Consider the following 24740-nt stretch of genomic DNA (forward strand, 5'->3'; position numbering starts at 1 on the left):
TTTTCTGGAGAGCCCTAATATTGAGATCTTCCCTCTTGGAAGCAAAATAGGCAGCCACAGAAGACCAGAGGTGCCCCAACAAAGCACCACCCCCAAAATGCCATAGCATGGAGCCATGGCAGTTCAAAGTGCTCTCAAATCGGATTATTCCTGCAGTGCAGATGCAGCCACAGTCCCACCCCTGGCGCCTCTCTCTGGCCACTGGAGCCAAGGTCACCTCAGCTGAGGTCACAATGCGACAGGAGAGAGGCAGGCCAGTGGAACTTCTTGGCTTCAAGGCTGGCAGGGCAGGAGGTGGCCTTGCTGGAGGAGATCCTCCGGGTCAAGGCTCCCCTGGGCTTCCTGGAGGGACACCTTCCCTTGGCATCCCCCCAGCCAAACCGACCCTGCAAGGTGGACACCTTTCCCAGCACCTCCTTTTCAGGGGTGCCCTTGCTTTCCCCCTTCCTTTTTCTTTTGGGTTGCCTTTGGAGAGAGGAATAGGTGTCAGGGGTGGTGAGCTCCAGCCTTTTGTTCCTGCTTTTCTGTCTTGCCTTCCCCCCCTCCTCCTCTGATCTTCTGTATGCCCAGATGCGTCCTCCTTTTGCAGGACCTGCCCTCTATTGGACATGTCCCTCCCTTTCAATCTCCTGCTGTCCAGGACAAATTCCAAAATGCCCTCCATTTGAAGCAAGACTAAGAAGCATGAAGTTACCTTTCTAGAAGTGTTTTGAGCTTTTCTTTGGGAATGTCCTCCATTTTTCTTGAAGGTCCTCCAGTGCAGGACATGTTGTTCATTCTAACCTTCTGTCCGGGAGGTATTTCAAAATGTCCTCCATTTGGAGCTGGACTAAGAAGCATACATTTATTTTTCTAGAAGTGTTTTGAGCTTTTCTTTGGGCAAGCCCTCCTTTTTTTGAAGGTCCTACTTTGTGGTTAGGGCATCTGGTTACCCACCCTGTGTATGCCAACCTAGCATGCCAAGGATAACAGCAGATGTCAAGAGCCCGCCACAAAGCTTGGAAACATTTATTATTTATGTTTGAACTGCAGCTCCCAGAATCCCTTGTGGCCATGTCTTTCTGGGAGTTTGTGGGAGTCTGAGGGACCTGAACAAGGGTGCTGATGATATACAGTGGACCCTTGTTATACGCTGGGGTTTGGTTCCAAGATCCCCCATGGATAACAAAATCCATGGATGCTCAAGTCCCATTCAATATAATGACAGCAAAATTGTGTTCCTTATAAAAAATGGAATCAAGGTTTGATATTTGAAATTTATACATATTTTGAACATTTTCAAACCGTGGATGCTTGAATCCGTGTATAAGAAATCCATGTATAAGAAGGGCCAACTGTAGAAGGTGACTTGGAGGTCTCCAATTCATAAGATCGCCTTAAATCGAAGTCGACTTGACAGTAGTTAACAGAAAAAGTCATAAAGTAATTTAGCAATGCTGGCTAGTGGATTCTGGAAGTTGCAGTTCCCTTCCAATAGCACCCAGGAGCTTAGCTAGCTTTTAAAACAATGGCATAAACTGATAGCATGCATGTTGTTAGCGATTTAGTTCTTGTGTGCCTCCAAGTCCCTTTTGATTTATGGTAATTCTAGAACAAATCTGTTGTAGGCTTTCTTGGTAAGCTTTGTTCAGAGAGGGTTTGCCTGTGTCTTCCTCTGAGGCTGAGAGAGTATGACTTGGCCAAGGCCACTCAGTTTCCATGGCTCAGCTGGGAGTCAAACCCTGGTTTCCTGAGTCACACTGGCTTTCCAGCTACAGGTCTTTGTGATGACTGCTAAACTGAACTTCCATGTTCAGAGATCTGAGTACCAGAAAGCAGGGACAAATTAGAGGATAGGGTTATTGCTTTTACATCCCATGCTTTTGAGCTTCTCAGGGTCCATTGCTGATGGGGGACGGAATTGATTTGTTTATTTAAAGTATTTGTTTATTGCTTAGTCCACCCAGGCCCCTAAGGCAATGTACAAGAGATAAAAACATTTTTTTTAAAAAAAAGAGAGACTAAAACAATTAAAAAGGTTACACAGTGTAAACAATCCAAAAAACAAAACTGGAAGCTGGTTGTTAGATCCAAAAGCCATGCAGAAAACTGTACCCCTGCAAGAAAACTTGTACCCCTGCCAAAAGCTCAGTAATTCTGGATTCCTTTGGGAGTGAGTCCTATAACCTACCATTATTGTTGTTGTTGTATGCCCCCCAAGTCATTTTTTTTACTTATGGCACCCTTAAAGTGAACCTATCGTAGGATATTATCACATTAGACAAATCCCGCTCAGAAACGGGATTTAAAAGTAGAAAAACCTGCAAATGCGGGATGATTTTCAGACTACATTTCTCCCAAATAGCAATAAAGCGAACGGAAAGTGGACAAAAACGTCACCTTTTTACTTTCAGCAAGTTCGTGTTATTGCTGTTAGGGAGAAATGTGTCTGAAAATCACCCTAATTTGTGGGTTTTTTCTACTTTTAAAATCCTGTTTCCGAGCAGGATTCGTCTAGTGTAATTCCAAGGGTTTTCTTGGCAAGTTTCTTCAGAGGGGGGTTGGCATTGCCATCCTCTGAGGCTGAGAGAGTGTGTCTTGCCCAAGATTACCCAGTGGTTTTTTTTGCTCAAGCTGGGAATCGAACCCTGGTCTCCAGAATAGTAGTTCAATGCTCAAACCACTAAACCATGCTGGCTCTCATAACGTACCATACTAATTTGTTTTTTACTAGGACCCTTTTACTTAAGACATCATACCTGGTTCCTGTAAAGAGAAGGATATTTTATGTATAATGTACTAACACAGGTAAAGCACTGATTACTTAAAAACATTGGTAAACTGGAGCATCATTGTGTTTTGCACAGGGTATTCATTGAAAAGTCTGATTAATGTAAGTGTATGGATGCCATTATGATGTTCACTCTCATTTAACCTGGTTTTAAAAACATGAGTGCATACCGGCGACAAGTAGATGAACACCACCCTTTGATACCCGGATACACAGGTAATTACTGATAATCTTACCCCTAGTGTTGAACCAATTTCTCAGCATACAGTTCATTTAGTAGTTGTCCAGCGAGTAGTAGTAGGTGCACAAGCTATCAGTTGCCAATCCCTGATAATTTTCCAGGAAAGAAACAGTTGTAATCAGTGGGCAGAAATATGGTACCAGTCCTTGGTACATTGGAGAAAAATAATAATAATAACAGCCTCCCCGCACTCCCATCTCCATGTCACTGGATTAGATTACAGCAGTTTTTTTCACACTCAGAACTTTCTACATGGTTGCATGTGTGCAATCTGGGAAAGAGAATCACAACATAGTCAATGAATAGTGGGAGTTTTGCTGCAAAAGTGCATCAGAGCAATAAGGATAGCCAAAACCATAGGATGATAGGTTTGGGGTGTGTGTGTAGGTGCTTTCAGGTTGCCTGTTGACTAATGATGGCCCTCTGAATTTCATAGGGTTTTCTTAGGCAAGGAATACTCTAAAATCAAGCTTACAGCATCTGATATTCTTTGGTACCCCCCTCCAAGTATTAATCTGGCCTAACCTTGTTTAGCTTCCAAAATCAGGTGGGATCTGAGGCCTTCAGAGTATCCCTGTTCAACCCATGAAATTTTAACCTGTTTTGAATACTTATGAAAACAGACAGCAAAACTAAATGAAACAGATAGCTTTAGTGGGCAATTTATTGTTAATAATAAAAGATCTAATTATGTTTTCAAGTCACCTACAGAGAGCACAGGTTAATTTCTCAAAATAAATGCTGAGATTCTCAGATATCTACAGGTAAAAATTTTTTGATTGACTGAGTGTAAACCATAGCACTTGCTAATAATCACTGCCTGTACATGGGAGAAAGTTGATGCTGAAATGTCACCTTTAGAAGTTATAGTGTGTGCTTCCAAACAGAAAGATTCTGCAGCTGCTGTGTTAGATGGTTTTCCATACCTGACACTTGCAAAATAAAAATGACTTTTGTTGACTTCCAAACTCATTGCTACCAATACTGTAAAATCCCCATACTCCATAGCATCTGCCCAATAGGAGTTACCTTATCATACTCATGGGATCCTGAACAGAAATGGGATTAAAATTTGAATTAAATTAGAAAAACCTGCAAATGCGGGATGTTTTTCACACAATGTTACTGCCGTTTTTGTCCTTTTTGCCTTCATTTTATCTTCACGTTATTTGACTTTGGCAGTAACGTTGTGTGGAAAACTTCCCACATTTGTGGTTTTTTTTCCCTAATTTAATTCTATTTTAAATCCCATTTCTGTTCTAGTGTGATAAGGTCCTCTCTTGGGTAAAGCTTTACCTGGATGTGACCTTAGTCACAAATTCTTGGTAGCCCAGGAAGGGGTTGGAGTCGCAGTTACTCAGTAAGCTGAAAGTGTTCACGCTTTCTCATATATTCCAGAACTGAGTTGTAGCAATCAGACCTCAATAAAGTGTAAGATCTTTGTAATCATATTTAGTTTAGCTAATCTTGAAGTTTGCTGTTCTTGCTTCACTTATATTAAAACAGAAGTGGGGGATGTTTGCTCTTCCAGCTGTAAGACACCAACCATCCCTCACTATTGTCTGTGCTGACGGATCTTAGGCTATCCTACTAGTTGTATCTTTATTTTGCTGAAGAACTGTCTCCTGTTTTCCCCCCTAGGCTACATTCCTCTTAGATATTACCGAATTGGAACTAGTTTTGGAAATGATTCTGTGTGGTGCGTGAACACATTTCGTGATGTAACACAGCGGAAGAGTAACCAAGTGAACGCACTGAGATATGCAGCAGCTACTGATCCACAGCTACCACCCATTTGCTCCAATGAAGATGTAATAAATGTACTTGATGACTATAATTACAAACATCACCCCAATGTGCTGGGTATGGTATGCATCACTTCTAATGAATTTGGGGTTTAGCTAAATTGAATCAAATGTTGCTCATTTTATTGGGACAGACAGTTTGATTCTGAGGTTTGGCTTTGACTTCTGTCTTGTTGCAGAATTCATACTGCCATGGTGTTGTGAAGATGGGTTACATGAAAAGTTGTTGGGCATCTGTGATAATTTGCTTATTCCTCTCTAAAAATCTTACTGGGAATCCGCATCCTCACTGCTTTATTTGAAAACTTTGAATATAAAAGGCCATAAACAATATCCATAGTCCCACACAATAATAGTTTGGGGATCCTGGATTATTACATCACAGTTGGCCATGTTCAGACAATATTAAGGCAGAGAATTATGCAGACCTCCATTGTCTTCCTGGTTTATTTATTGTGTTGTCCAGCTCTGACAGCAACTTGTATCCCCGCTTGGGTCTCTCCCAACAAGCCAAACCCAATTGCTTGTTTTATGATTTGGAGGTAGGGAACAGATCAGAGGGCCAGCTAGTGCTGGGTTTGGATGTCACAATGAACAACATGATTTGTTTAGCCATGCCATGGTTATTTTAACACCCACCATGCTGCTCATCCTTGAGCCAGGTTTCACATGGTTTTGTGACATATTATTTTAAAACTCAGCCAATTTGAACATGTAGCATGCCCATGCTTGCAGTTCCCAATAATTTTAAAAATATCTAACTAAAATATTGATTTATGAAAGTTTAAAAGGAATGCATTATTAAAACATGATTAAAACAGCTAAAAAACTAAAACACTTAAAACATATTTAAAACATAGTCTCCCCCCCCCCCCCCCCCCCCCCCTCTCTCCCCCTCTCTCAGACACACACACACACACACACACACACACACACACACGGTAGGTGGAGGTAGACAAGCAAGGCAAAGATAATTTATTGTGATGTTTGGCCTTCAGTTCAAGTTTTGCCAAAACAAGCACTAGTTCAGAGTTGTCAACAATAAATGTATTATTTACAGTTTAAACCATGGACACAATAAACTACAATCCCAGGTTTGGCTATCCTTGCTTCCCCTTGTGTGAAGGAAAGGGCTGAATGGAAGCATATGTCAGTCCCATGCCCAGTATTGTTAATAAGCCAGGATAATTGTGTGTGTTCTTTTTGGGAACAACATACAGTGTAAACAACAATTCAAGTAAGGGGGTAGAGATGGCTGTTAGAGATAATACTGGGCTTTCCTAGATTGGCTTAAAGTGTGTGATTCCATATCAAGGGGAAATTTGAATTTTTTAAAAAAAAAAATTGAATTTTTTTTTAATTAGGAAGCATTGTTTAATAGCTATTGCATCTGAGAAAATAGACCCAAGTCTATGGAAGCTCATGCTACCAACTTCTCTCTTTCCATTAGTCTCAAATGTGCTACAAGATCCTTGTGCATCATTAAGTGTTCCTTAAGAAGCCTAAACCATGCATCTAGCTTGTTTTATGAATGGAACAGAATTTAGCCATTTCTCACTTCTTCCTGCCCTTCCTGAAAGTCCATGTCTGAAGGCTGTGAGAATGGCATGTGGCAAGAGGGAATCACTCCAACAGGATGTAAAAATTGCACTAAATTGCTGCCCCTTTATTCCTTCGCATGCAAAAGTGCCATTCTACTGTGAAGAACACCTTTGGATCCAAGCCAATATTTTAATTAGGCAACACTTTAATTAGGAGATGCGTGAATCCTTTTAAGTTTGAGGTGGATGTCATTTGATGACGAAAGACTCAAGTAGGGTGAATGATACCTGCTCCATTTTCCAGGAGCATTTCCAGACCTCTGCAGGCCACATCCATCCCTTTTTCCAAAACAAGAAGTAACTTCTGGTTATGGTTGGGGTACTATTTTGCATTCCCCAGCAAAGCTGTGCTCCTCCACCCTGAAATAGCATTAAACAAGGACTCACACCCTTTGAAGATTTCTGGGGCATGACTTTGAGTTTTGTGAAAGAATTAGTGGTAGGATCTAGGCAGTCAGAACAGCCTTGGTGCGAAACATTCAGCCAATAGGCCATGCCATTGTCCATCCCTGGACTATAGAAAGAGAACCATGTGTCAAGGAGTGAGCTAGCTTAGATTCTCAACAACTGCCTTTCAGAATGGTTTTTATGCTCTCAGTTCTTGATCCAAACTCTCTTTCCTGCATCTTATTTTTCCTGACTGTATCCCAAAAGACCAGGGGTGAGCAACTGTTGTGGGTCTGATTCAGTGTTTTGCCCCTCGTACCTTCTCAGGGGGCATAGAGGCTGCCAAAAGATACACAAACACCCAAGTGGATGGAAGCCACCTCATTTTTAAAAAGTGAATGGATGGATGGATGGATAAGGATATCTGTGCACGTGACTATATATACAGTGGGACCTCGGTATCCATGGGGGAGCCATTCTGGACCACCCCCAGGTGAAGTCCATCACCAGGTGAAGTCCTGCTGACCCTATTGGCAGTGCAGCCGTGTGCATGTGACACCATTGGGGACAAAGAGGGCTTACCATCCAAGGATGCTTGAATTTGAGGATGGCAAGTCCACAGATACTGAGGTCTCAGTGTATATAGATGCATACACACGCAAACACACACACACACACATACACACACACACAGAGATTATGTGAGGGAGTTAGGGGTGCAGGACCCCCATGAAAATGGAAAAATCACAAATCTCTCTAGCCTGCCCCCAAACTGTATTTAACACAAAAAAGTATCTATACTGGCAGGGCAGTTGGGCCTGGTTGCACACGCATTCCCTCTCGTGCTTGGTCACTTGTTTGGGCAGGAGATGGGATGGGTGTCGCCTTTCTCCCTTCTCCTACAACCATCCCATCCCCTTCTCCGAACTATCCACGTGAGTGAGTGAATGCATACACTTTCCCTCCTTGCACTCCCCCATCCCATCCCATCTCATTCCTTTTCTCTTGCACAAGGGAATGCATGCCTCCTCATACTCCCTGATCCCTTTGCCTGCCACCTACCTGTGTTCAGGGACCAAAACAATGCGCACAATGTCAGGTCCAACCATGCTACCAGTTTAATTTCTTCCCAGCAACTCCAGTGTTATTGAAGTCCCTGTTAAACGTTGCATACGGCAGCAGCGGAGGTGACAGCAAATATAGTAATCCTTGGATAATCAAATATGTGAATGCTTAACCCCCAAATGTGGAGGGATAACTGTATATGTTTACTCTTGCACTGTTAAGATGCATGTATGTGAGTGTGTGTGTGACTAAAAACTGTAACACCACATGACCTCATCCACTAAGATACCATCATCCACTAAGAATGCTCATAATAGTGTTCTAAACTGCCACTGTTCTATACAGCTCCCTTTCATTTTTGTCAACTGAAGAAGGCAGAAGCCAAAACATTTTGCTCCTGGTTATATATTTTTACATTCTGTTTGTTAATCATTTCAGTGCACACACACACAAGAGTTGGCATGGTGTGGTTTGAGTGTTGCACTAGGATTCCTTGAGATAGAAGGCTTCAAATCACCATTCAGTCATGGAAAGCCACTTGGGCAATTCACAATCTCTTAACTTCAAAGGAAGGTAAAGCCAACCTCCTATGGACAAATCTTGTCAAGAAAAACGTGTTTTCTTGCTTCCATCTTCAGGCTGCTTTGAGTTGGAAAATTACTTGAAGGCACACCATAATAAATGTGTGTGTGCATTCACTTTCATGTATATATAATATCTATATGTATACATTTGTTTGTTATACACATGTTATACATGCACAATGGAGACTTACAGGCCTGTTTCGTTTTGGCCAGGAAAAGGATTGTCTGGGGCACCTGGAAGGCTCATGGGCCATAAAAAGTGCCTTGGGACTTGTGTGTGCCACACATCATCTAATTTGAGCTTTTGGCTTTCTACCTTAAGGCAAATGGTCCATTTCTGTTCTTGTGCCTTCAGTGAGTAGTGGGAGAATAAATGCTCACTTGCCATTCTTACAACAACCCCCTCCCCTAAAAAATAGGCCTAGCTTCTTCTTTTTTTAAAAGGAATAAAATGTGGCAACCCTAAGGCCACTTTGATTTTCTTTTGAAGTAAAACACTGACATTTCCCCCCTTTGCTGTTAATGTGCAGATGTCAAATTCCAGTAGCAAAAACCTTTCTCTTTTTTGCTTTGCTGTAGGGAAAATCCATGGCAGCAGTCTGTGTGTGGCCTGAATGTCATATGCGAAGGTGGAGGAGATATTACCTATGTTCTGATGAATTGTAGTAGTTAAGGGGGTAATGGCAGTTTCTTCTTTAGCAGAAGTAGTAGGAGCTTTAGTAGTAGCTTTTCCCCAGATGTTTTTTTGAAAAATTCACTGGGGAGGGGGCACATCCAACTCGAGCAGCACTAAGCCATAACAAAGGGCTCTAATAGCTTTGCTGTTGCCGACAGGGAGCAATAGAAATTGCTTTCTGTCTTAAGATTCTATTTATAAGCTATGAGAACTTGCTCCATGACCTCTTCCAAACTGCACTGGAAGAAAAGAAAGGAAGTCATTCAGGTTCCCACTTAATTTTTGAAAAGGGAGGTTTCTGACTTGTATATTATTGTTATTGTTAATTGCCCTCAACTTCAGTTTACTGCAAACATGTGAATGATAGAACTCCAAGTCACCCTATCCTCAACAGCCCTGCTCAGATCTTGCAGACTCATCTTCTTTGATTGTGTCTATCTATCTGCAGTGCAGTATTTCCCTTTTCCTACTGCTTTTAGGGAGAGTTCGGGCTTAATTTTCTCTAGGATCCATTTACAATGGCCTTGGTATCTGCTGGGATTTGGTCCCAGGAATCCTTGTGAACTCAAAAATCTATGGATGCTCAAGTCCCATTATATAAAATGTTGTAATAAAATTGGTATCTCTTATATAAAATGGCAAAATAAAGGTTTGCTTTTTGGATTTTTAAAAAATATATTTTCAAGCTATGGATGGTTGAATCGATGGATAAACTTTATTTGGCTTTTCAGCAGTTCACTGTATCCACAGAAGTCTTCTCTAACACCACATTTCAAATAACTTGATTCTCTTTCTATCAGCTTTCTTCACTGTCCAGCTTTCCCAACCATACATAGAAATTGGAAATATGATGTCATAGGACCTTATCATATGGAAGGCAAAGAGTCAAAATCCCATGGATAAATGCAGTTTAAATCTCAGGACTATCCCGCAAAAGCGGGATTGTTTTCAGATGACGTCAGGCTAATTGAGCATTAACACAGCATTAACCCGTGTAGAAAGTAGCAAAATCACGCCACTTTTTACTTTCAGGAAAAACTTGCATTTGCACTTTATTCTTGACTTTCTTTGGTAATCATTTCAAGTCTTATATATTATTTTTTAATAAACAGAACCTGAAACAAAATGTTGCTGTGCAAGGTGATCCTGTTCAAGATATTGTATTTCATTTCTGGTTCATTCCACACCCTTTTCAGGATACTCACAGTATTCCATTCCCTATCTTGTTGTGGATGATTCTACCCATATGCTGTTCAGAATAACCTTAAACCCATGAGCCATATTGATCTATTGATTTCTTTCGCTGACAGACAGAATTCTATGTCTCTCTTTTGGCCCCTATGCTTTCAAACTGTTCTCTCTCTCTCCTCCCCCCTTCTCTCAACAGCATTATTTTATAATTCTTTCAAGTTCAACATGGCTGAATATATAAGTACATACTCTAGCGTGCATCATTATTCCAGTGCTTCAACGCTCTCTTGTAAATGAAAGGCACAATGCATTCCTACTTCCAGTCACTTTGCACCTCATGAAGATCCAGTGCAGGAGAACATGTCTGTCATTACTCTGACATAGTAGTATAGTGGAGTTCTCTTCTGTGTACAACTATTTCTGGGTGTATTTCACATATAAGGTAGTTTGTCCTCAGTCACTGAAGAGGAACAATATTGCCATTCTCTGACAGCTATCCCTGGTCCAAGTAAAAGTTATAGACAGGGTTATCCACAAATTATTTAAGAGAAAGCCAAATACACTAGAAGTTTCCCTTCCTGAGTTTGAGCTGTTGCTAATTCAATGGATGTAACTTCTACTTTTCTTCATTTCACTTATGGTCCCTTAGTAAGCTTCCATGTAATATCTCATTTTACAATTTTGCAGGGCCTGTGGAAACAAAAAGGAGTCTGCTGGAGCCACCAATTCCAGGATGGACTGGTTTTGTCCCCAGGTCAAGAGTCACAGAGTTTGGTCAAGGAGTGCGTTATCATGTGATGGCAGAAAATTGCTACCAAGATTTTAAGAATTCTTTGGATAGAGTCAAGTATGGCCCTGCTACCAGGGAAGAGATGTATGTTGGTCCTAAGCTCTTACAATTATTTATTATTGATTTGATTTGATTTGATTTATATCCTCCCCTTCTCCTGGATGGGATGCAAAGTGGCATACAACAAAGTATGCTGCCTTGAAGAAAACATTGTGATATTAAGTTACTGAGCGATGTCTATCAAAAATTAACAATCACAATATGTAAAGCAGTGGACCCTGGGTATCTGGTTCCAGAACATTGGTGTCTGGTTCCAGAACACCTTCCCATAGACACCAAAATCTGTGGGTGCTCAAGTCTCATTATATACAATGGTGTAGTAAAATGGTGTCCCTTATATAAAATGGCAAAATCAAGATTTGCATTTTTTTAATTTTTGGGAGAAGGATATTTTCAAGTTGTCTATGGTTGAATCCATGGATGTAGAATCTGTGGATATGGAGAGATGACTGTATGTCTTGGAATGCCCTTCCTTAGGAAACTAGGCTGACCTCCTTCCTGCTGTCCTTTCAATGGCAAGTAAAAACATTTTTATGCAGGCAGGCATTTTATATATAATGCATAGCAGGTCATTTTTTATAAAGCAGGTGGGTTTTTAGTTTGTTTTTAACTTTTGTATATTTTATGTGATTTTATAAATGATGTAGATGTTTTAATTGTTTTGAATTTTATTACAATTTTAAATGTTTTATCTGTTAGCCGCCTTGGGTCCCTTCGGAGAGAAAGGCTGCATATAAATGAAAAATAAATAAATAAATAAATAAGACTGAGACTTAAAAATAAGGCACTCAATGGATTTCTGGAAATAACAAATGCCAAGTGCATCTCCACCATGACTTGGCCATCACCACTGATTTAGTAAAACCAGAATTTCTCACATATGTGATACACTTCCTCTAGCTTGCAACTATGAACATGTAAATAAAGTTATTGTTCAGAATTCTGTTGTGGAATTATGAATGCTTAAGTGCTGTAAGGATGATGTTACATAGTGAATCCTGTCCCAATCCACTCAATACCTATCCCACCCTAGGAAGCAGCTGCTGCGATAGATGGAAATGACATGAAGGCACACAACAACAAAGAAGTTCAATTAAAGATTCTCAGTATTTGTTAGGTATGAGGGTTTTCATGTTTCAAGCTGCTTACAGTCAGCCTCATGGATTCCACCATCTACACCTTGAAACATTTAAAAAATGCATAAGTTCCAAAACCTTGATTTTGCCATTTCATATAAAGGACAGTATTTTACTATGCCATTGTATTTTACAAAGAGTATTTTACTATTTAATGGGACTTGAGTATCCATGAATTCCTGGAACCAAATCCCAGTGGCTATCAAGGGTCTACTGTACTTCAAATTTTTCTGGCTATAACATGTGTTCCATGAAGCTGTGAAGTATTTTTAACCCCCCCCCCCGCTCCACCCCCACTCCCTTTTTTCACTTCGTTGATATTACATATCCCAACTTAATTGCTAATGCTTTCAATTTCCTTTCCCTCCCTTATAGAATGTTATTCTTTCAGATACGTTCAAGAATTATGTGTGATTGGTTTTGCAGGCAGTTCTCCTGTGCAATCTTTAAAATCCTTTGACCATCTTGCCTAAATAGCTGTCAACTTGGTAGGAAGGGAGACAAAACCTGGAAAGTCCACCTTACAAAATCCAAGTTTTGTTTTAAATCAGGAGTGGGAAATGTGCAGACCCCAAGTGTTGTTGAATTACAGTACTAGCCAATCTAACCAGTGGAATGGGATGATGGGAGTTTCAGTCTAGCAATACCTTATGGGACAATATCATGTTCTCTACCCCTGTTTTAAGTGGAGCTAGAGACAGTAAATGCTTTATAGTGTCTTTCCAAACTGCCCAAGTATTTCTAACTATCATTGCAGTTTTGATAGTACTTGTGGGGTAATTATTTGTAGATAGGCTTTTTAAACAATTTGTTGGCAAAGCCATTCTGGTGATGGTGATAAAAAGGGGACACTTTTAGTGCTGCAAGTCATTTTAACTAAGTAAGCTATGCAAAACTGTTAGTAGCTAATCCAACTACCCATCCCCTTCAAGGACATCAGGAACAACCATACATTCATTTCTGGCTGCAAAAGCTTGTAACATCAGCTTCATTTTTTTAAAAAAAAGATACTTGCAACAGTGGGTGAAAGAAAGTACTGTACATGCTTCAAAATGGTGCCAGCTCGGATTTTGTGTCAGGGTGTGGCACCTGTTTCAAGAGTTTGAGGTGAGGGTTCAAGAACTTCAATTCTATGCTCATTGCACACTTTTTTTCCTCTTTAAAACATCTTTGTCAGCCAGTGGGTGTGAAAATAATGTAAAGTAAATAAACCTCACTGGCTACTTAGTCTTAACTGAAAGTGCATGGACTTGTGTTAGCTGTAGACAAGATGAAGATTCAATAGATAGTGGCCCCATACAGACAGGTCAAAATAAAGCTGCTTCAGGTCATTTTGGAGGTATGCTGTTTAAACGATGCCTAAGAGGCCAGAAGCTGCACCAAAGCTGCACTCCAGTCTTTAGGATGGGAGCATGGCTTTGGCGTGGCTTCCAGATTCTTAGTATGCATGCATCATTTAAATAGCATACCTCCAAAGTGACCCGAAGCAGCTTTATTTTGGCTTGTCCATATGGGCCACGGTTTCTTCCCATTGTGTGGATGACTTGATGGACAGGAAACTGTACTTGTTTCATGTCTGTCTGTCAAATAGTTGTTAAAAGCCCAGAGTCTTTTCAAGGAGAAAAGACAGAATGCCTAGGTAAAACTGGCCAAATAAACTTGGGTCCCTCATTTAACAGAGGACAACTTAATAAAAAGCACAGAGCAAAACTTTCCCATGTAATGGTGCATAGCTCATAACCAAATACTATGTAAAGAATGGTATAGTCCAAAAATTGGAAAAAGGGAAACATTAAGACACAAATGGTGTCTTTTTCTTTCTTTTAGGAAGGAAGTACAAGTAACCAAGCTCAAAGAATCACGTCCACACCAGAGATTCTATAGGCCAGAAGGAATGCTGCCCAAGTATACAGGACATATTCCACGTACGTGTTCAGGATTTTATTCTTTGAACATGACTTGTTGCTATGCGTTTCATTTCAGGATTGTGCTCTCATGTCTCAGCTGCCGATTCAGAACAGAGATAGGCAGCTTGCAGGCTGCACAATGCTACCTGGCTGTTTGTTTACCTTGAGTCTTTGTTTACCTTGAGGCATTTCCACAGTTGCCACAAATATCCCCAACATTCTCCTGGGCAACACAACAATGATGTAGACTTGAGCCATTTGACTTGGTCTCAAGTCAGACTCAAGTTGTTTCAGTGAGTTGACTTGGACTTGGTTCTGTCATAAATGAAGCACTCACTGACTGCACTGGAGACTTTCATATTTTTATCTACTGACTTGCTAGCCTTGAAGGAGGAGGAGAAGTCTTCTAGTTTAATTTTCCCACTTGTTCCTCACTTCTGATTCTTCCCCAAACCAAATGAAATAATCACACACTTTTGCACATACACACCCCAGTCCCCTTGGTGCCAGTAACCTACTTCATCAACCTGGATTCCTCCTTTCTTTCCTCCACACCATCACCATCACCACCACCTCCCCCTCTTCCTTTTTTTCTGTTAAAAGTTGACTCCCAGGCTTGACTTGACACTCGACTTGAAGGTATCTTGCAAGGACTTGAGACTTGACCTGAGACTTGAAGGTAGGGACATCAGACTCGACTTGAGACTTGGAGGAAAAAACTTGAATGCATCACTGGAATATTGTGCTTCTGGATCAGGATCACATCCTTCCTTCTCAGCAGAGTCATGCTTCCACTTGATTGTTGGGAATGCAGTTGTGCCTGGAAACAGGGTTTGTGCCCCATGTGCATCATGTTTCCCAGCTCAGCTGCTGGGATCTGTGCTGGGATCTGTGCTGATCACATCTTGGTGGCTAGAGGGTGTGGTTCCTAATGGGTTCAACCACCTGGGAAAATTGCCCACCAGAGGAAGCGAAGCAAAACAAGTTTAAATATAGAGGTAGACCTCAAGTTCGTGCCTAAAAGAGTAGAATCTGTGTTCTGCTAATTCAGTACTTCTCTTTGGATTTAGATGTTGAAATTATGGCCCTCCCTGAAAGCAGATATTCTGAATTGGAACAAACTTTGCAAAGTTGTCTCCGTTACAACCTCTACCGTGAAGTTTCAGAGCCAGAGGATTTTTACTTTTACCAAGGGGTTGTTGCTCAAAATGGCTGCTTTGTAGCATCCATATAGTAACTTTTCAGTCTGAATCACATTCTCCCCGTCCTCACTTCACCCACTTTGGTACTTGTGAACAGGAGTTTTAGACTCCTTGACTGTACTGGCCATGTGGCTGCATTAAAACAACCCTTTTTGTCTTGTAGATGAACGTTCTGGCATTGGAAAGACCTTTGGAAATGTATGCCGAAGCTGTTCTGTATGCAACCACTCCGATGTGAGTTATGGGGCTTATCTTGCAAAGAAACATAAGGCTGAAAATGTTCAAGAGCCGATGAAGGAAGATAAGGAAGCCTCAGTCAGTTAATGTTTTGGAAAATGACAGTAGACAATTAAAAACATGCAGCAATGTCTGAGATGAACATGCTTACAAGCCTTCTTCTATATTTGTTCAGGTTCATATATTGGACTAAGTATTTCACCTATGTTGCGTTTCTGGCTTTTTTGTTGTTTTAAGATTGTGGCAAGTGTCAAGAATGGTGACATGCTTTCTAAGGTATAGCATCATCTAGAATACTTGAAGGGAACATTTATTATAGTGGCATTCTCAGGGAAGGTAACAGATTCTAAGCAATGCTCAGAAACATTATTTTTTTCTGGGCTGCAGTTCCCAAAATTGACCAACAGCCTATCCAGCGGCCATTGGGGCTGTTGGAATTTGGGAGCTTTTATCCCAAACAGTAATGTTTGTAAACTATGGTTTGAAGATTAACATTCAGCACTTCTTCTGTTGATGGAAGCATAAATATGTAAGAATGAATATCTAAAAAGTTTAGGCATGCAAATATAGACACTCATATACAAACAAATAATCCCAAGATTCTTGTTAGTATCTCTCGTAGTGGGACGAGATAAAAGCAGTGAGGTAGTAGAGCCAGGGCTTAGAGGATTGAAGCAGGAGGATTTTTTTTTTTCTTATAAGCTGTCTTAGTTGTAATACAAAGTAGCTTGTGTTGACTTGGCTTTAAATGGGAAATTAAGACCCACTAAAAGTTTACAAAAGATTTATTCCTAACGAAGGTGTTAACTCCCAGAACTGGTTTGTTGATATGAAACAAGATAGTTGTCTACATTCTTTCTACTCTCCTTGGGGGTATGGTTAGAGGGAATTACAAAATTTTCAACCATACCACTATGTGGAATAAAATTAATAACATATTATTATTATTATTATTATTATTAACCATCATTATAATCAATTAATAGCTGATGACATCATTAGTGATGACATCTTGCAGTGCTTTAAAACAACAAATTAACTACCAAATGGGAGCACAGTCTTATGAGGAATAGTTGGCCGAGAGTTAGATGCTATGAATTTCAAACTGTTTTACTTTGCTCAGCATTTAGTAGAGCCTTCAGTGGAACTCTGAAGCATAAGCCAAAACTATTAAGAGCAAATATGAAAATTCCATTATTGCTTGGAAAAGGCTTTGCTGTGTTAGCATGTATTCCAGAATTAAGGTATACTAGGTCACATCTCTTTGCAGTTTAAAAAAAAAAAAGAAGAAAAGTATGCTCTCTTATGCATTCATAGAACTGCATTGATCATACTGTTGTAATGGTTTTGTACAATGCCTAAAAAGCTATTATGGCACAGGACTGTGAGATGACACTTTGAGCACTTTTAAAAATTCATAACTTGCAAATGGTTAGAGAATTTTGACACGTAATATTTCTCTATTTAAAAATATTTTTTCTGTATATATCTGACTAATACATATATTTTTGTCAATTTGTTTGCTTAAATAATTTATGTGCATAATTTACTTAATAAAATTCTAAGATAGTAGAGAAATGGTATTGTGATACTGACCCAAGGGCATTTCTAGAGAAAAGTTGGGAAGACTTGCCAACTGATCCCCCCCCCCCCCCGAACCCTAAATTGCAAAATAATGGCTCAAGAACAGAGGTAGAAAAGTTACTTTTTGGATTAGAACTTTCCAAAATCCCTCAGTAATTGGTACTGAAACCAAGCTTGCAAATTCATTCAAAAACTCAACTCCTGGGTTTTCCCCAGTAGTTTTAACAGGAAAACTGGTACAGTAGTTCGAAGCCCTTGCTAATTACTCCAAAGCACTTAGAAGTGTACCCAATAGATCCCAGTCTACAATCCCCTTGCTCTTGTTGTAGACTGATGCTGCTGCTGCAGCATCACAGTATCTTGTGACATGTTGATTGTCAAATATCCATCTTCATCTTCTGCCCACTGGAAGACTTGGAAATGCCCAGAGATGTATTCTCTCTAGAAATATCTATGTCCTCCAGCACAGTTTTATGGTCAACATCCACCAGAAATTATTCATTTTCATAATGTTTACTATTATCCATGGTTTTGCATTTTCAAGTTAAGTCTGGGAATGTATCCCGATGGATATGGGAGTCATATGGTACCTTTTTCTCCATCTCCATCTTTTATTTTGTCCACATCTGAAAGTTCTTCATTTACCAGTCAGTTCCACAATGTATTGATGATTTGTGGATAGGTGTGGCATAGTTTTTTGGTGGGGGGGAGGAAAGTTTGGATATTTTTTTTAAAAAGCACATAATGTAATGAGACTCTTTTGCATTTGGCTGTATACAGCTGAACATTTTAAACTGTATTTTTTTCCATCAAGGCTATTAACCCTTAGACTTTTTGTCCTCAACCTATAATTTGTGAAGTCTGCCATCAGGACAGGGAGGTAGATTCGGTGGCATCTGCAAGCTATAATTATTAACATTATTTGCATTATTAATTTACTCTTTGAACTCCTTAGTGAAGGAGTACTGTTTCAGTGATGCTTTGGGCAGAAAAATCATAAGCCACTGGGTCTGAAACTTTTACCCATAGAAGGGGAAGCAGAATACCAAGATTATTCAGTGTATGCAAAAGTAGCAAGAGAATAATTCTTCCTGGCTTGCAGCTCTTCAGGTTGGAAATCTGAAATTGCAGATCTCATATTAAAAATAGAAAACTCATTGAAAATGAAGAAGTTGTCAAGATAGAAGTCCAATGTAAACAAGAAACCATCCTCTCTAGATTTCTATGTTCAGCAGATGTGGGAACCTTAGACTCTGGGGCTAAATTTGCCCTAATTTCTTTCTCCAGATGGCTACATCCCCTTGATGCCATCATTTTGAAGTTTCACAGCTTCTCTGTAATCCCTGCCCCCCAAAGGTTGATATACCTCTCCTAAGCCTAGTTACTGTCAGCATACTAAAATATGCTGGTATTTTTTGGTCTTGTAGTTCTGTCCATTACTGAAAAGATAGCCCCAGGAACTTCTCAGAAATTGAATGTGGCCCTCAGTTTTCCATCTTTGATGTAACAGAAGCAACCAAGCTGGAGGTTTCTTAACAGCAAATAGCTGACATATTCTTGTCACTGTCTACTCTTTGAAATGTTCAGCAAGTTAAAAGATAAGTAAAAGAAAGAAGCACAGTGTGGACTGAAGGAAAATAGGTTCATGAAGGCACCACATGAAGGTCCAAAGAATATAGCCTTTGGACTGTCACATCCCAACTTAGTAAACTGAGGCCCCAACAAATCTTTTGCAGATGATGATGATGATAATAATAATAATAATAGTAATAATAATAGTAATAATAATAATAAATTTCTTATCCACCTCTCCCCAAGGTGCAAGGTGGGGTAAGCCAAGAAATAGGTGAAGACTATATATCAAGGTGTGTGTGTGTGTGAGAGAGAGAGAGAGGGGGGGGAGGGAGGGGGAGGGAGGGAGAGAGGGATGTTCATGCAATTTTCACCCAAAATGGCCCCTCAAGCATTTGTCAATGTGGCAGTGTCCTTCAGCCAATCCCCCAGAGCCTTCCAATCCACCCACCCCACAAAAAACACAAAAATGGCTGAAATCATCCCAATGGCAGCCAGAGGTGACATTATGCTCAGTTCCAGTGTGTCTGAAATGCCCCACTGTGGCTATTAGATGGACGAAGTGAGGGAAGGACACCCACCTCTTCCCCAGTTGCCCCACTCTGGTCTCTGGGATATGACTGAAATGTAGAAATGAAGACTATAACTTTGTAGACTAATAAACAACATGGAAACATATAAACATCATGTTTATTCTTGTACTTTAAGGCCTTGTTCCCACACACGTTTAAATCGGGATTGGGATCCGGGTTAAACGGGCATGGTTCCCACTGAATCCGATTTTAGAAATCAATTCAGAAAGGGGGGCATGCTTTTTGACCATTTTTACCCATTTAACCCGTGTCAAAAAGACACTGGTAAAATGGGGTGTTTTTTGGGCTGAATTGATTTATTTGGAAATAAATCGATTCAGCCCAAGGGGAAACTAGGCGGATTCGAATCAGAATAGAATTCGCCCTAGTTCCCACTGGCAGCCCAGCCTGGGGGACAGCTGGCATGGCCCGGCCTGTCACTGGCCTCTTCTGGCCCCAAAATCCCCAACCCAGTCTCCTTACAGGCTTCTTTGGCCACTGACCAGCTTCCCTGCACCTTTTAAAAAAAATCCCGCTGCCGGGGAAGCTGAGAAGGAGGTTGCAGAGAAGCCAGAAGCTTGGCAACCTCCTTCCCGGCTTCCCCCTGGCTTCTCTGTGACCTCCTTCAGCCTCCCCAGCTGCAGGAAATTTTAAAAAAGGTCACAGGGAAGCCGGTCGGTGGTCAAAGAAGCTGGTAAGGAGGCTGGGCCAGAGATTTGGGGGCCATGAGAGGCCAGTGATGGGCCGGGTCAACAAGCTATTCCCCACCACTTGCCAATTCCTGAATCGATTCCTGAAACCGGTGCAAACATAGTGGGAACTACGATTTTTCTGAACCCGTTTCAGAAATCGGTTCAGGAAACGGGTTTTCCATTAAGTGGGAACAGGGCCTAAATTAGCTGAAATTCTAATCATTAAGGCTACTAAAGGAGACTGTCAATGTTATTTTGCCTATCTAGATAATTGTGGTGTTCACAACCTAGAAGCCCAGGTAACCAGAAGGTGGCTCAGGATAACACCAGATAAATGGCAGAGAAAGAGAATCTCATTTCACCCAAGGAAGTTTTCTGATCCCTTAGTAGCATGGCTGGGATCTTAACCCTGGTTAATAGTGCAACTGTATTTTTAACCCATGCAGAAGAGACTTATACCTGCTCAGGTTGGTGTTAGTGGTCCATGTTTTGTGAACTCTGCTTTGAACATAAAATAATTTATTGTAGTACGTGTGTGTGTGTGTGTGTGTGTGTGAATCATAGCCTACATCCTATTGATTAGCTAAAGTGGAGCCATTGAACCTATTGTTGGTGTACTCTAGTTGGGTCTGCCAACAAGACTCATGCCAAAATATATGTTTCTGTGCCTTTTGAGGGCAATGAGAATTATCCCATTTCCCTGAGAGTTATCCCATTTCCTCCAAGAAACATTACGTCAAACCCCTGCATAGCATAATGAAGGCTTTCAAAGCAGCCCCATGAGAGCTGGAAAAAGTTCCCTTTTTTAGACCACAGCTCCCAGAATCCCCCAGGCAATATGGCCAGTGATTTATAGTTGGGAAAGAATTCCATGGCCAACCTGTCTGCCTATTGTAGAACAGCTTCAGCTATAACTGAGATCTCACAATAAGGCAGGATATAAATATTTTCATAAATAATAAAGTTTCAAAAACCTCTCACCAAGCTAAGCAGGGTCAGCCCTGGTTAGTACTTGTATGGAGGATTGCCAATCAATACCAGATCTGGTAAGCTGGATGCAAGCTACAGGAAAAGAGTTGCCACCTTAACATTAGGAGGAACTTCCTGACAGTAGGAGCTGTTTGACAGTGGAACACACTCCCTCGAGATTCGTGGAGTCTCCTTCTTTGGAGGTCTTTAAGGAGAGGCTGGATGGCCATCTGTCAGGTATGCTTTGATTGTGAATTCCTGCATGGCAGGGGGTTGGACTGGATGGTCCCTGTGGTCTCTTCCAACTCTATGATTCTACTTCATAAGAAGAATCTGGCAAAACCATATCTGAGTATTCCTTGCCTAAGAAAACCCTATGAAATTCACGGGGTCATCATAAGTCAACAGGTGATTTGAAGGGATATAAACTCCCTGGATCTTCCTGGATGTGCTTAATGTTGCCCACTTCCTTCATCCCATTTATGCACAAAAACTGAACCATGAGCAAAATTCACAGTAAGACTGGAAGAGTCATTGCTTTATTAGACCACTGAAATATTAAAAAGACAAGCTTTTGAGTCCTCCAGGAGTCTTCATCAGGCTGGGCATAGGGACAGAAGCAGAAAAGTCCCCAAACCATCCTGGTAAGATGTTGTAGCCACAGGATCTGCCATTAGACTACAGTCCTAAGATAGGCGCGGTACAGACTGCCCCAAAGGGTGGATTGGGGCCAGGGTAGCCTCACCAGCAGCCCTGCAGCCCCAATCCGCCGTTTTTCCGTACAGAAAAGGGGTGTCCTTGGGGCTTCATGCCCCCGGACATCCCAGGAGCCATGAAGAGAAAGGGGCGGCCCCTTGCTCCTCAGGATCGTTCCCGTGGCTGTGTGGTTGCCACGGGAACAATCCGCTCCCAAAAAGGAGCTCTGTTTCAGAGCTCCTTTCCGCGCCACTGGAAAGGTGCAGTAAGAGCCCTCCAGCGGCACAGAGACATCACATGTGTGCTGCGCTGTTTGGATGTGGCGGATGTGTGATGTCTCTGATGCATGCGACATGTGGGTGGGGCCGTGCAATCATGGCGGTCCCCACACGTACTAGGGTTAGGGAGCATGTGGCTGGTGTGTGCTTCCTAACCTTAGTATCACCATGGCAATGCCCCTTTTTGCCCATCTGTACCGGGCCATAGATTCTGAAGTAAAATCTGATATCAGCACACTTAAGTTTTGCAGACTGCAGTTGATAAAATACAGATCAAACCTTGAACATTTCCTCATTCAATGTTCGTGTGTGTGTGTGTATGAAATATTTTGCAGGGAATAGCACATTTGTTTAAATAAAAAGACCAATCAATCCTGCACATATTTTGTTGCAAATAGCATTCTAATAGATATGACTGATTACATAGTAAGGAGCATAATTTATATATCACAAACAGTGGGGCCTTTGTCATTGCCATAGCTGAAGAATTTGACACCTTTACAAGAGAACAATATATGTCAACCAAAATATATGCCAATTAGGCCTCAGTGAGACACTTAGATGAATGATGCAGGAACATGCTGTATTTACAAATAATATGTGGTTTACAGCCACTTGCATTTCCAAACAACACATCTTTTTACGTTGTTATTATTTTAAAAAAAATTGAAGCATTTGGAAAGGTCATAAACATATCTCCATTAGCACTGAAAGCTCTGAAAATGGACAGTAATTTGGTGTTCATTTAACTTTGCATTTTATGTGATAGCTTTGCAAAGTGTTATTTGTTTAAACACTACTCGACAAAGTGATTGCTGTTTCACTTCATTATTAAAAGAGGATGTGTGGTAACCCATAGTTAACAGTGAATGCAATGATGTTGTGAGCAATAGCACCAAAAGGACTTACAATGTGAGTTGGGGTGAGGTTGTTTGCCAGAGAGGACCTAAAAATAGAAGCCAGAAAAGAACATGGTGTTTTGACCACACTCTGATTCTAATACCAATGTCCCAAATGTGTTTCTGTCAGTGGCCACATTCCACCAGGGTAATCTGTTGGGAAATGATGGTGGGTGAAGCTGGAACCATAAACAGACTCAACTGGCATGAAAATGAGCATAGGCCAAAATCTTGTCTAATGATGGTAGAATATAAAGTGATGCCAGCTTACTTACACTGGCATTCTGGAGGGAGAAGGCTGTTTCTTTCCCCGAGATGTGTAACAACATCTAAACAGGATAAGATGCACCTTGGAGTCTTCTGACAGAGCTTTGCTATTGCTATCCATTTGCTGTTGTACAGCTGTGGGAATCGCATTGCACAAGAAGGCACTGAATATCTCCTTGCAAAATGCCTGAAAAACTACTTACACTGCAGTTGTCTTGCATACGTCACCAAGAGGATTGTGGCCTTAGTGTGGAAAGGGGATAAGGTTTGGAAATAAAGTTCTGCATGAAACTTTATCTGTGTGTGGCCCTTGCACTCCAGATTTCTTACACCTGTTGTATTTATTTCTGTCAGTCATTCAGTCATAGTTATCCCTCACCTTTCCTCCAATGAGCTCAAGGCAGCATATGTGGCCTACCTCCTCCCTACTTTATCCTCAGAACAATGTAGTGATATAAACAATGCTGAGAGCAACTGCCCCAGATAGTGACTGACTAAGGTATAATACAGATAAAGGGGTGAATTCAAATGTGCATTCTATATAAAATTATTTAATGCTGATAAATGTGCATATCAAGCTATATTTGAATAAAGACATTGTCCATCTGCTCAGCATATTTTCCATGTCCATTTGAAAGCAATTATTTATGCATAAATCTATATGCCTGATTTGAATTGTAGTAGGGTATAGTCACAATTATTTGTTCCCAGTGAGAAAAATGGGTTATCTGGCAATTTAAAAACCCCATCAGGAAGGATAGACCAATAAGAATTTTACACTGTCTTCTCCTGGTATTCAATATTGTGAAGTGTTGTGTAGGGATTATTATGCAGCAAAAAACATGGTTTTTGTGCAACACCCCCCTGCCCCCAGAAAAAAGCTGGGGTTTGCACAAGAACACATGTTTTTGTCAGCAGAACAACTCGCACACAACACTTCATGATGTTTGAATATGGGGAGAATATTGCAGAGGAATATTTTTTTTGTCCTACATTAGGGAGAAAACTATCCCTCTCTGAAATAATTGAAGATTTACAGCCCAGAATTGTTGTAACTATACTGCTAGCACAAACTAGCAAGGCAGTAGTTATTGTTTTTGGAGCTGGTGCTTCATACACAGCTCTCCTAGTTGATAATGATGCCCTCTACATGTCCATGTAGCAAACTGATGAGATAAATGCCATGGCTGCAAACCTATATGGCTCAGCCTTGTGTAGTAGTTCCACATGCAGACTGATGCTGGGCTCAGCCATACGCAATCTCCCACAACTTACTGTACGGCATCTGAAGCCCACTTGAAACCCATACATGAGAGGGAAGGATGAAGAAGTCCCTATAGATGTGAAATGTTGAGGTTAGCTGGGGTCTTCTAGAGGTCTCAGTGCTGCTGTAATCACTTCAGATCTGGCAACAATCTTGTCCCCCACCCCCCACAAGGCCTGAAATGGACATGCAACCAGCAGGCCTTCACAGGCTGTCTAGTAGGTCCAGAAGCGGTTCTTGACACTGCAAATGGAGGAAGACAATACTAACCTCAACAGAGCCCTCAAAAATAATA

At 41.0% G+C, this 24740-nt stretch overlaps 1 protein-coding gene across 1 annotated transcript; it reads left to right on the plus strand.

The window, feature by feature from the left end:
* The first annotated feature begins 266 nt into the window (after positions 1 to 266).
* C3H10orf82 (chromosome 3 C10orf82 homolog) lies at positions 267 to 15883 on the plus strand. The gene is made up of 6 exons (XM_042456042.1): positions 267 to 393; positions 2847 to 2986; positions 4653 to 4874; positions 11008 to 11194; positions 14134 to 14231; positions 15579 to 15883. The coding sequence occupies exons 2-6, from the start codon at positions 2929 to 2931 to the stop codon at positions 15737 to 15739; spliced, it is 726 nt and encodes a 241-aa protein (XP_042311976.1). The 5' UTR covers positions 267 to 393; positions 2847 to 2928; the 3' UTR covers positions 15740 to 15883.
* The last annotated feature ends 8857 nt before the right edge of the window (positions 15884 to 24740 follow it).

This window comes from Sceloporus undulatus, chromosome 3 (assembly GCF_019175285.1).
Source record: "Sceloporus undulatus isolate JIND9_A2432 ecotype Alabama chromosome 3, SceUnd_v1.1, whole genome shotgun sequence".
Classification (NCBI taxonomy): Eukaryota; Metazoa; Chordata; class Lepidosauria; order Squamata; family Phrynosomatidae; genus Sceloporus; species Sceloporus undulatus.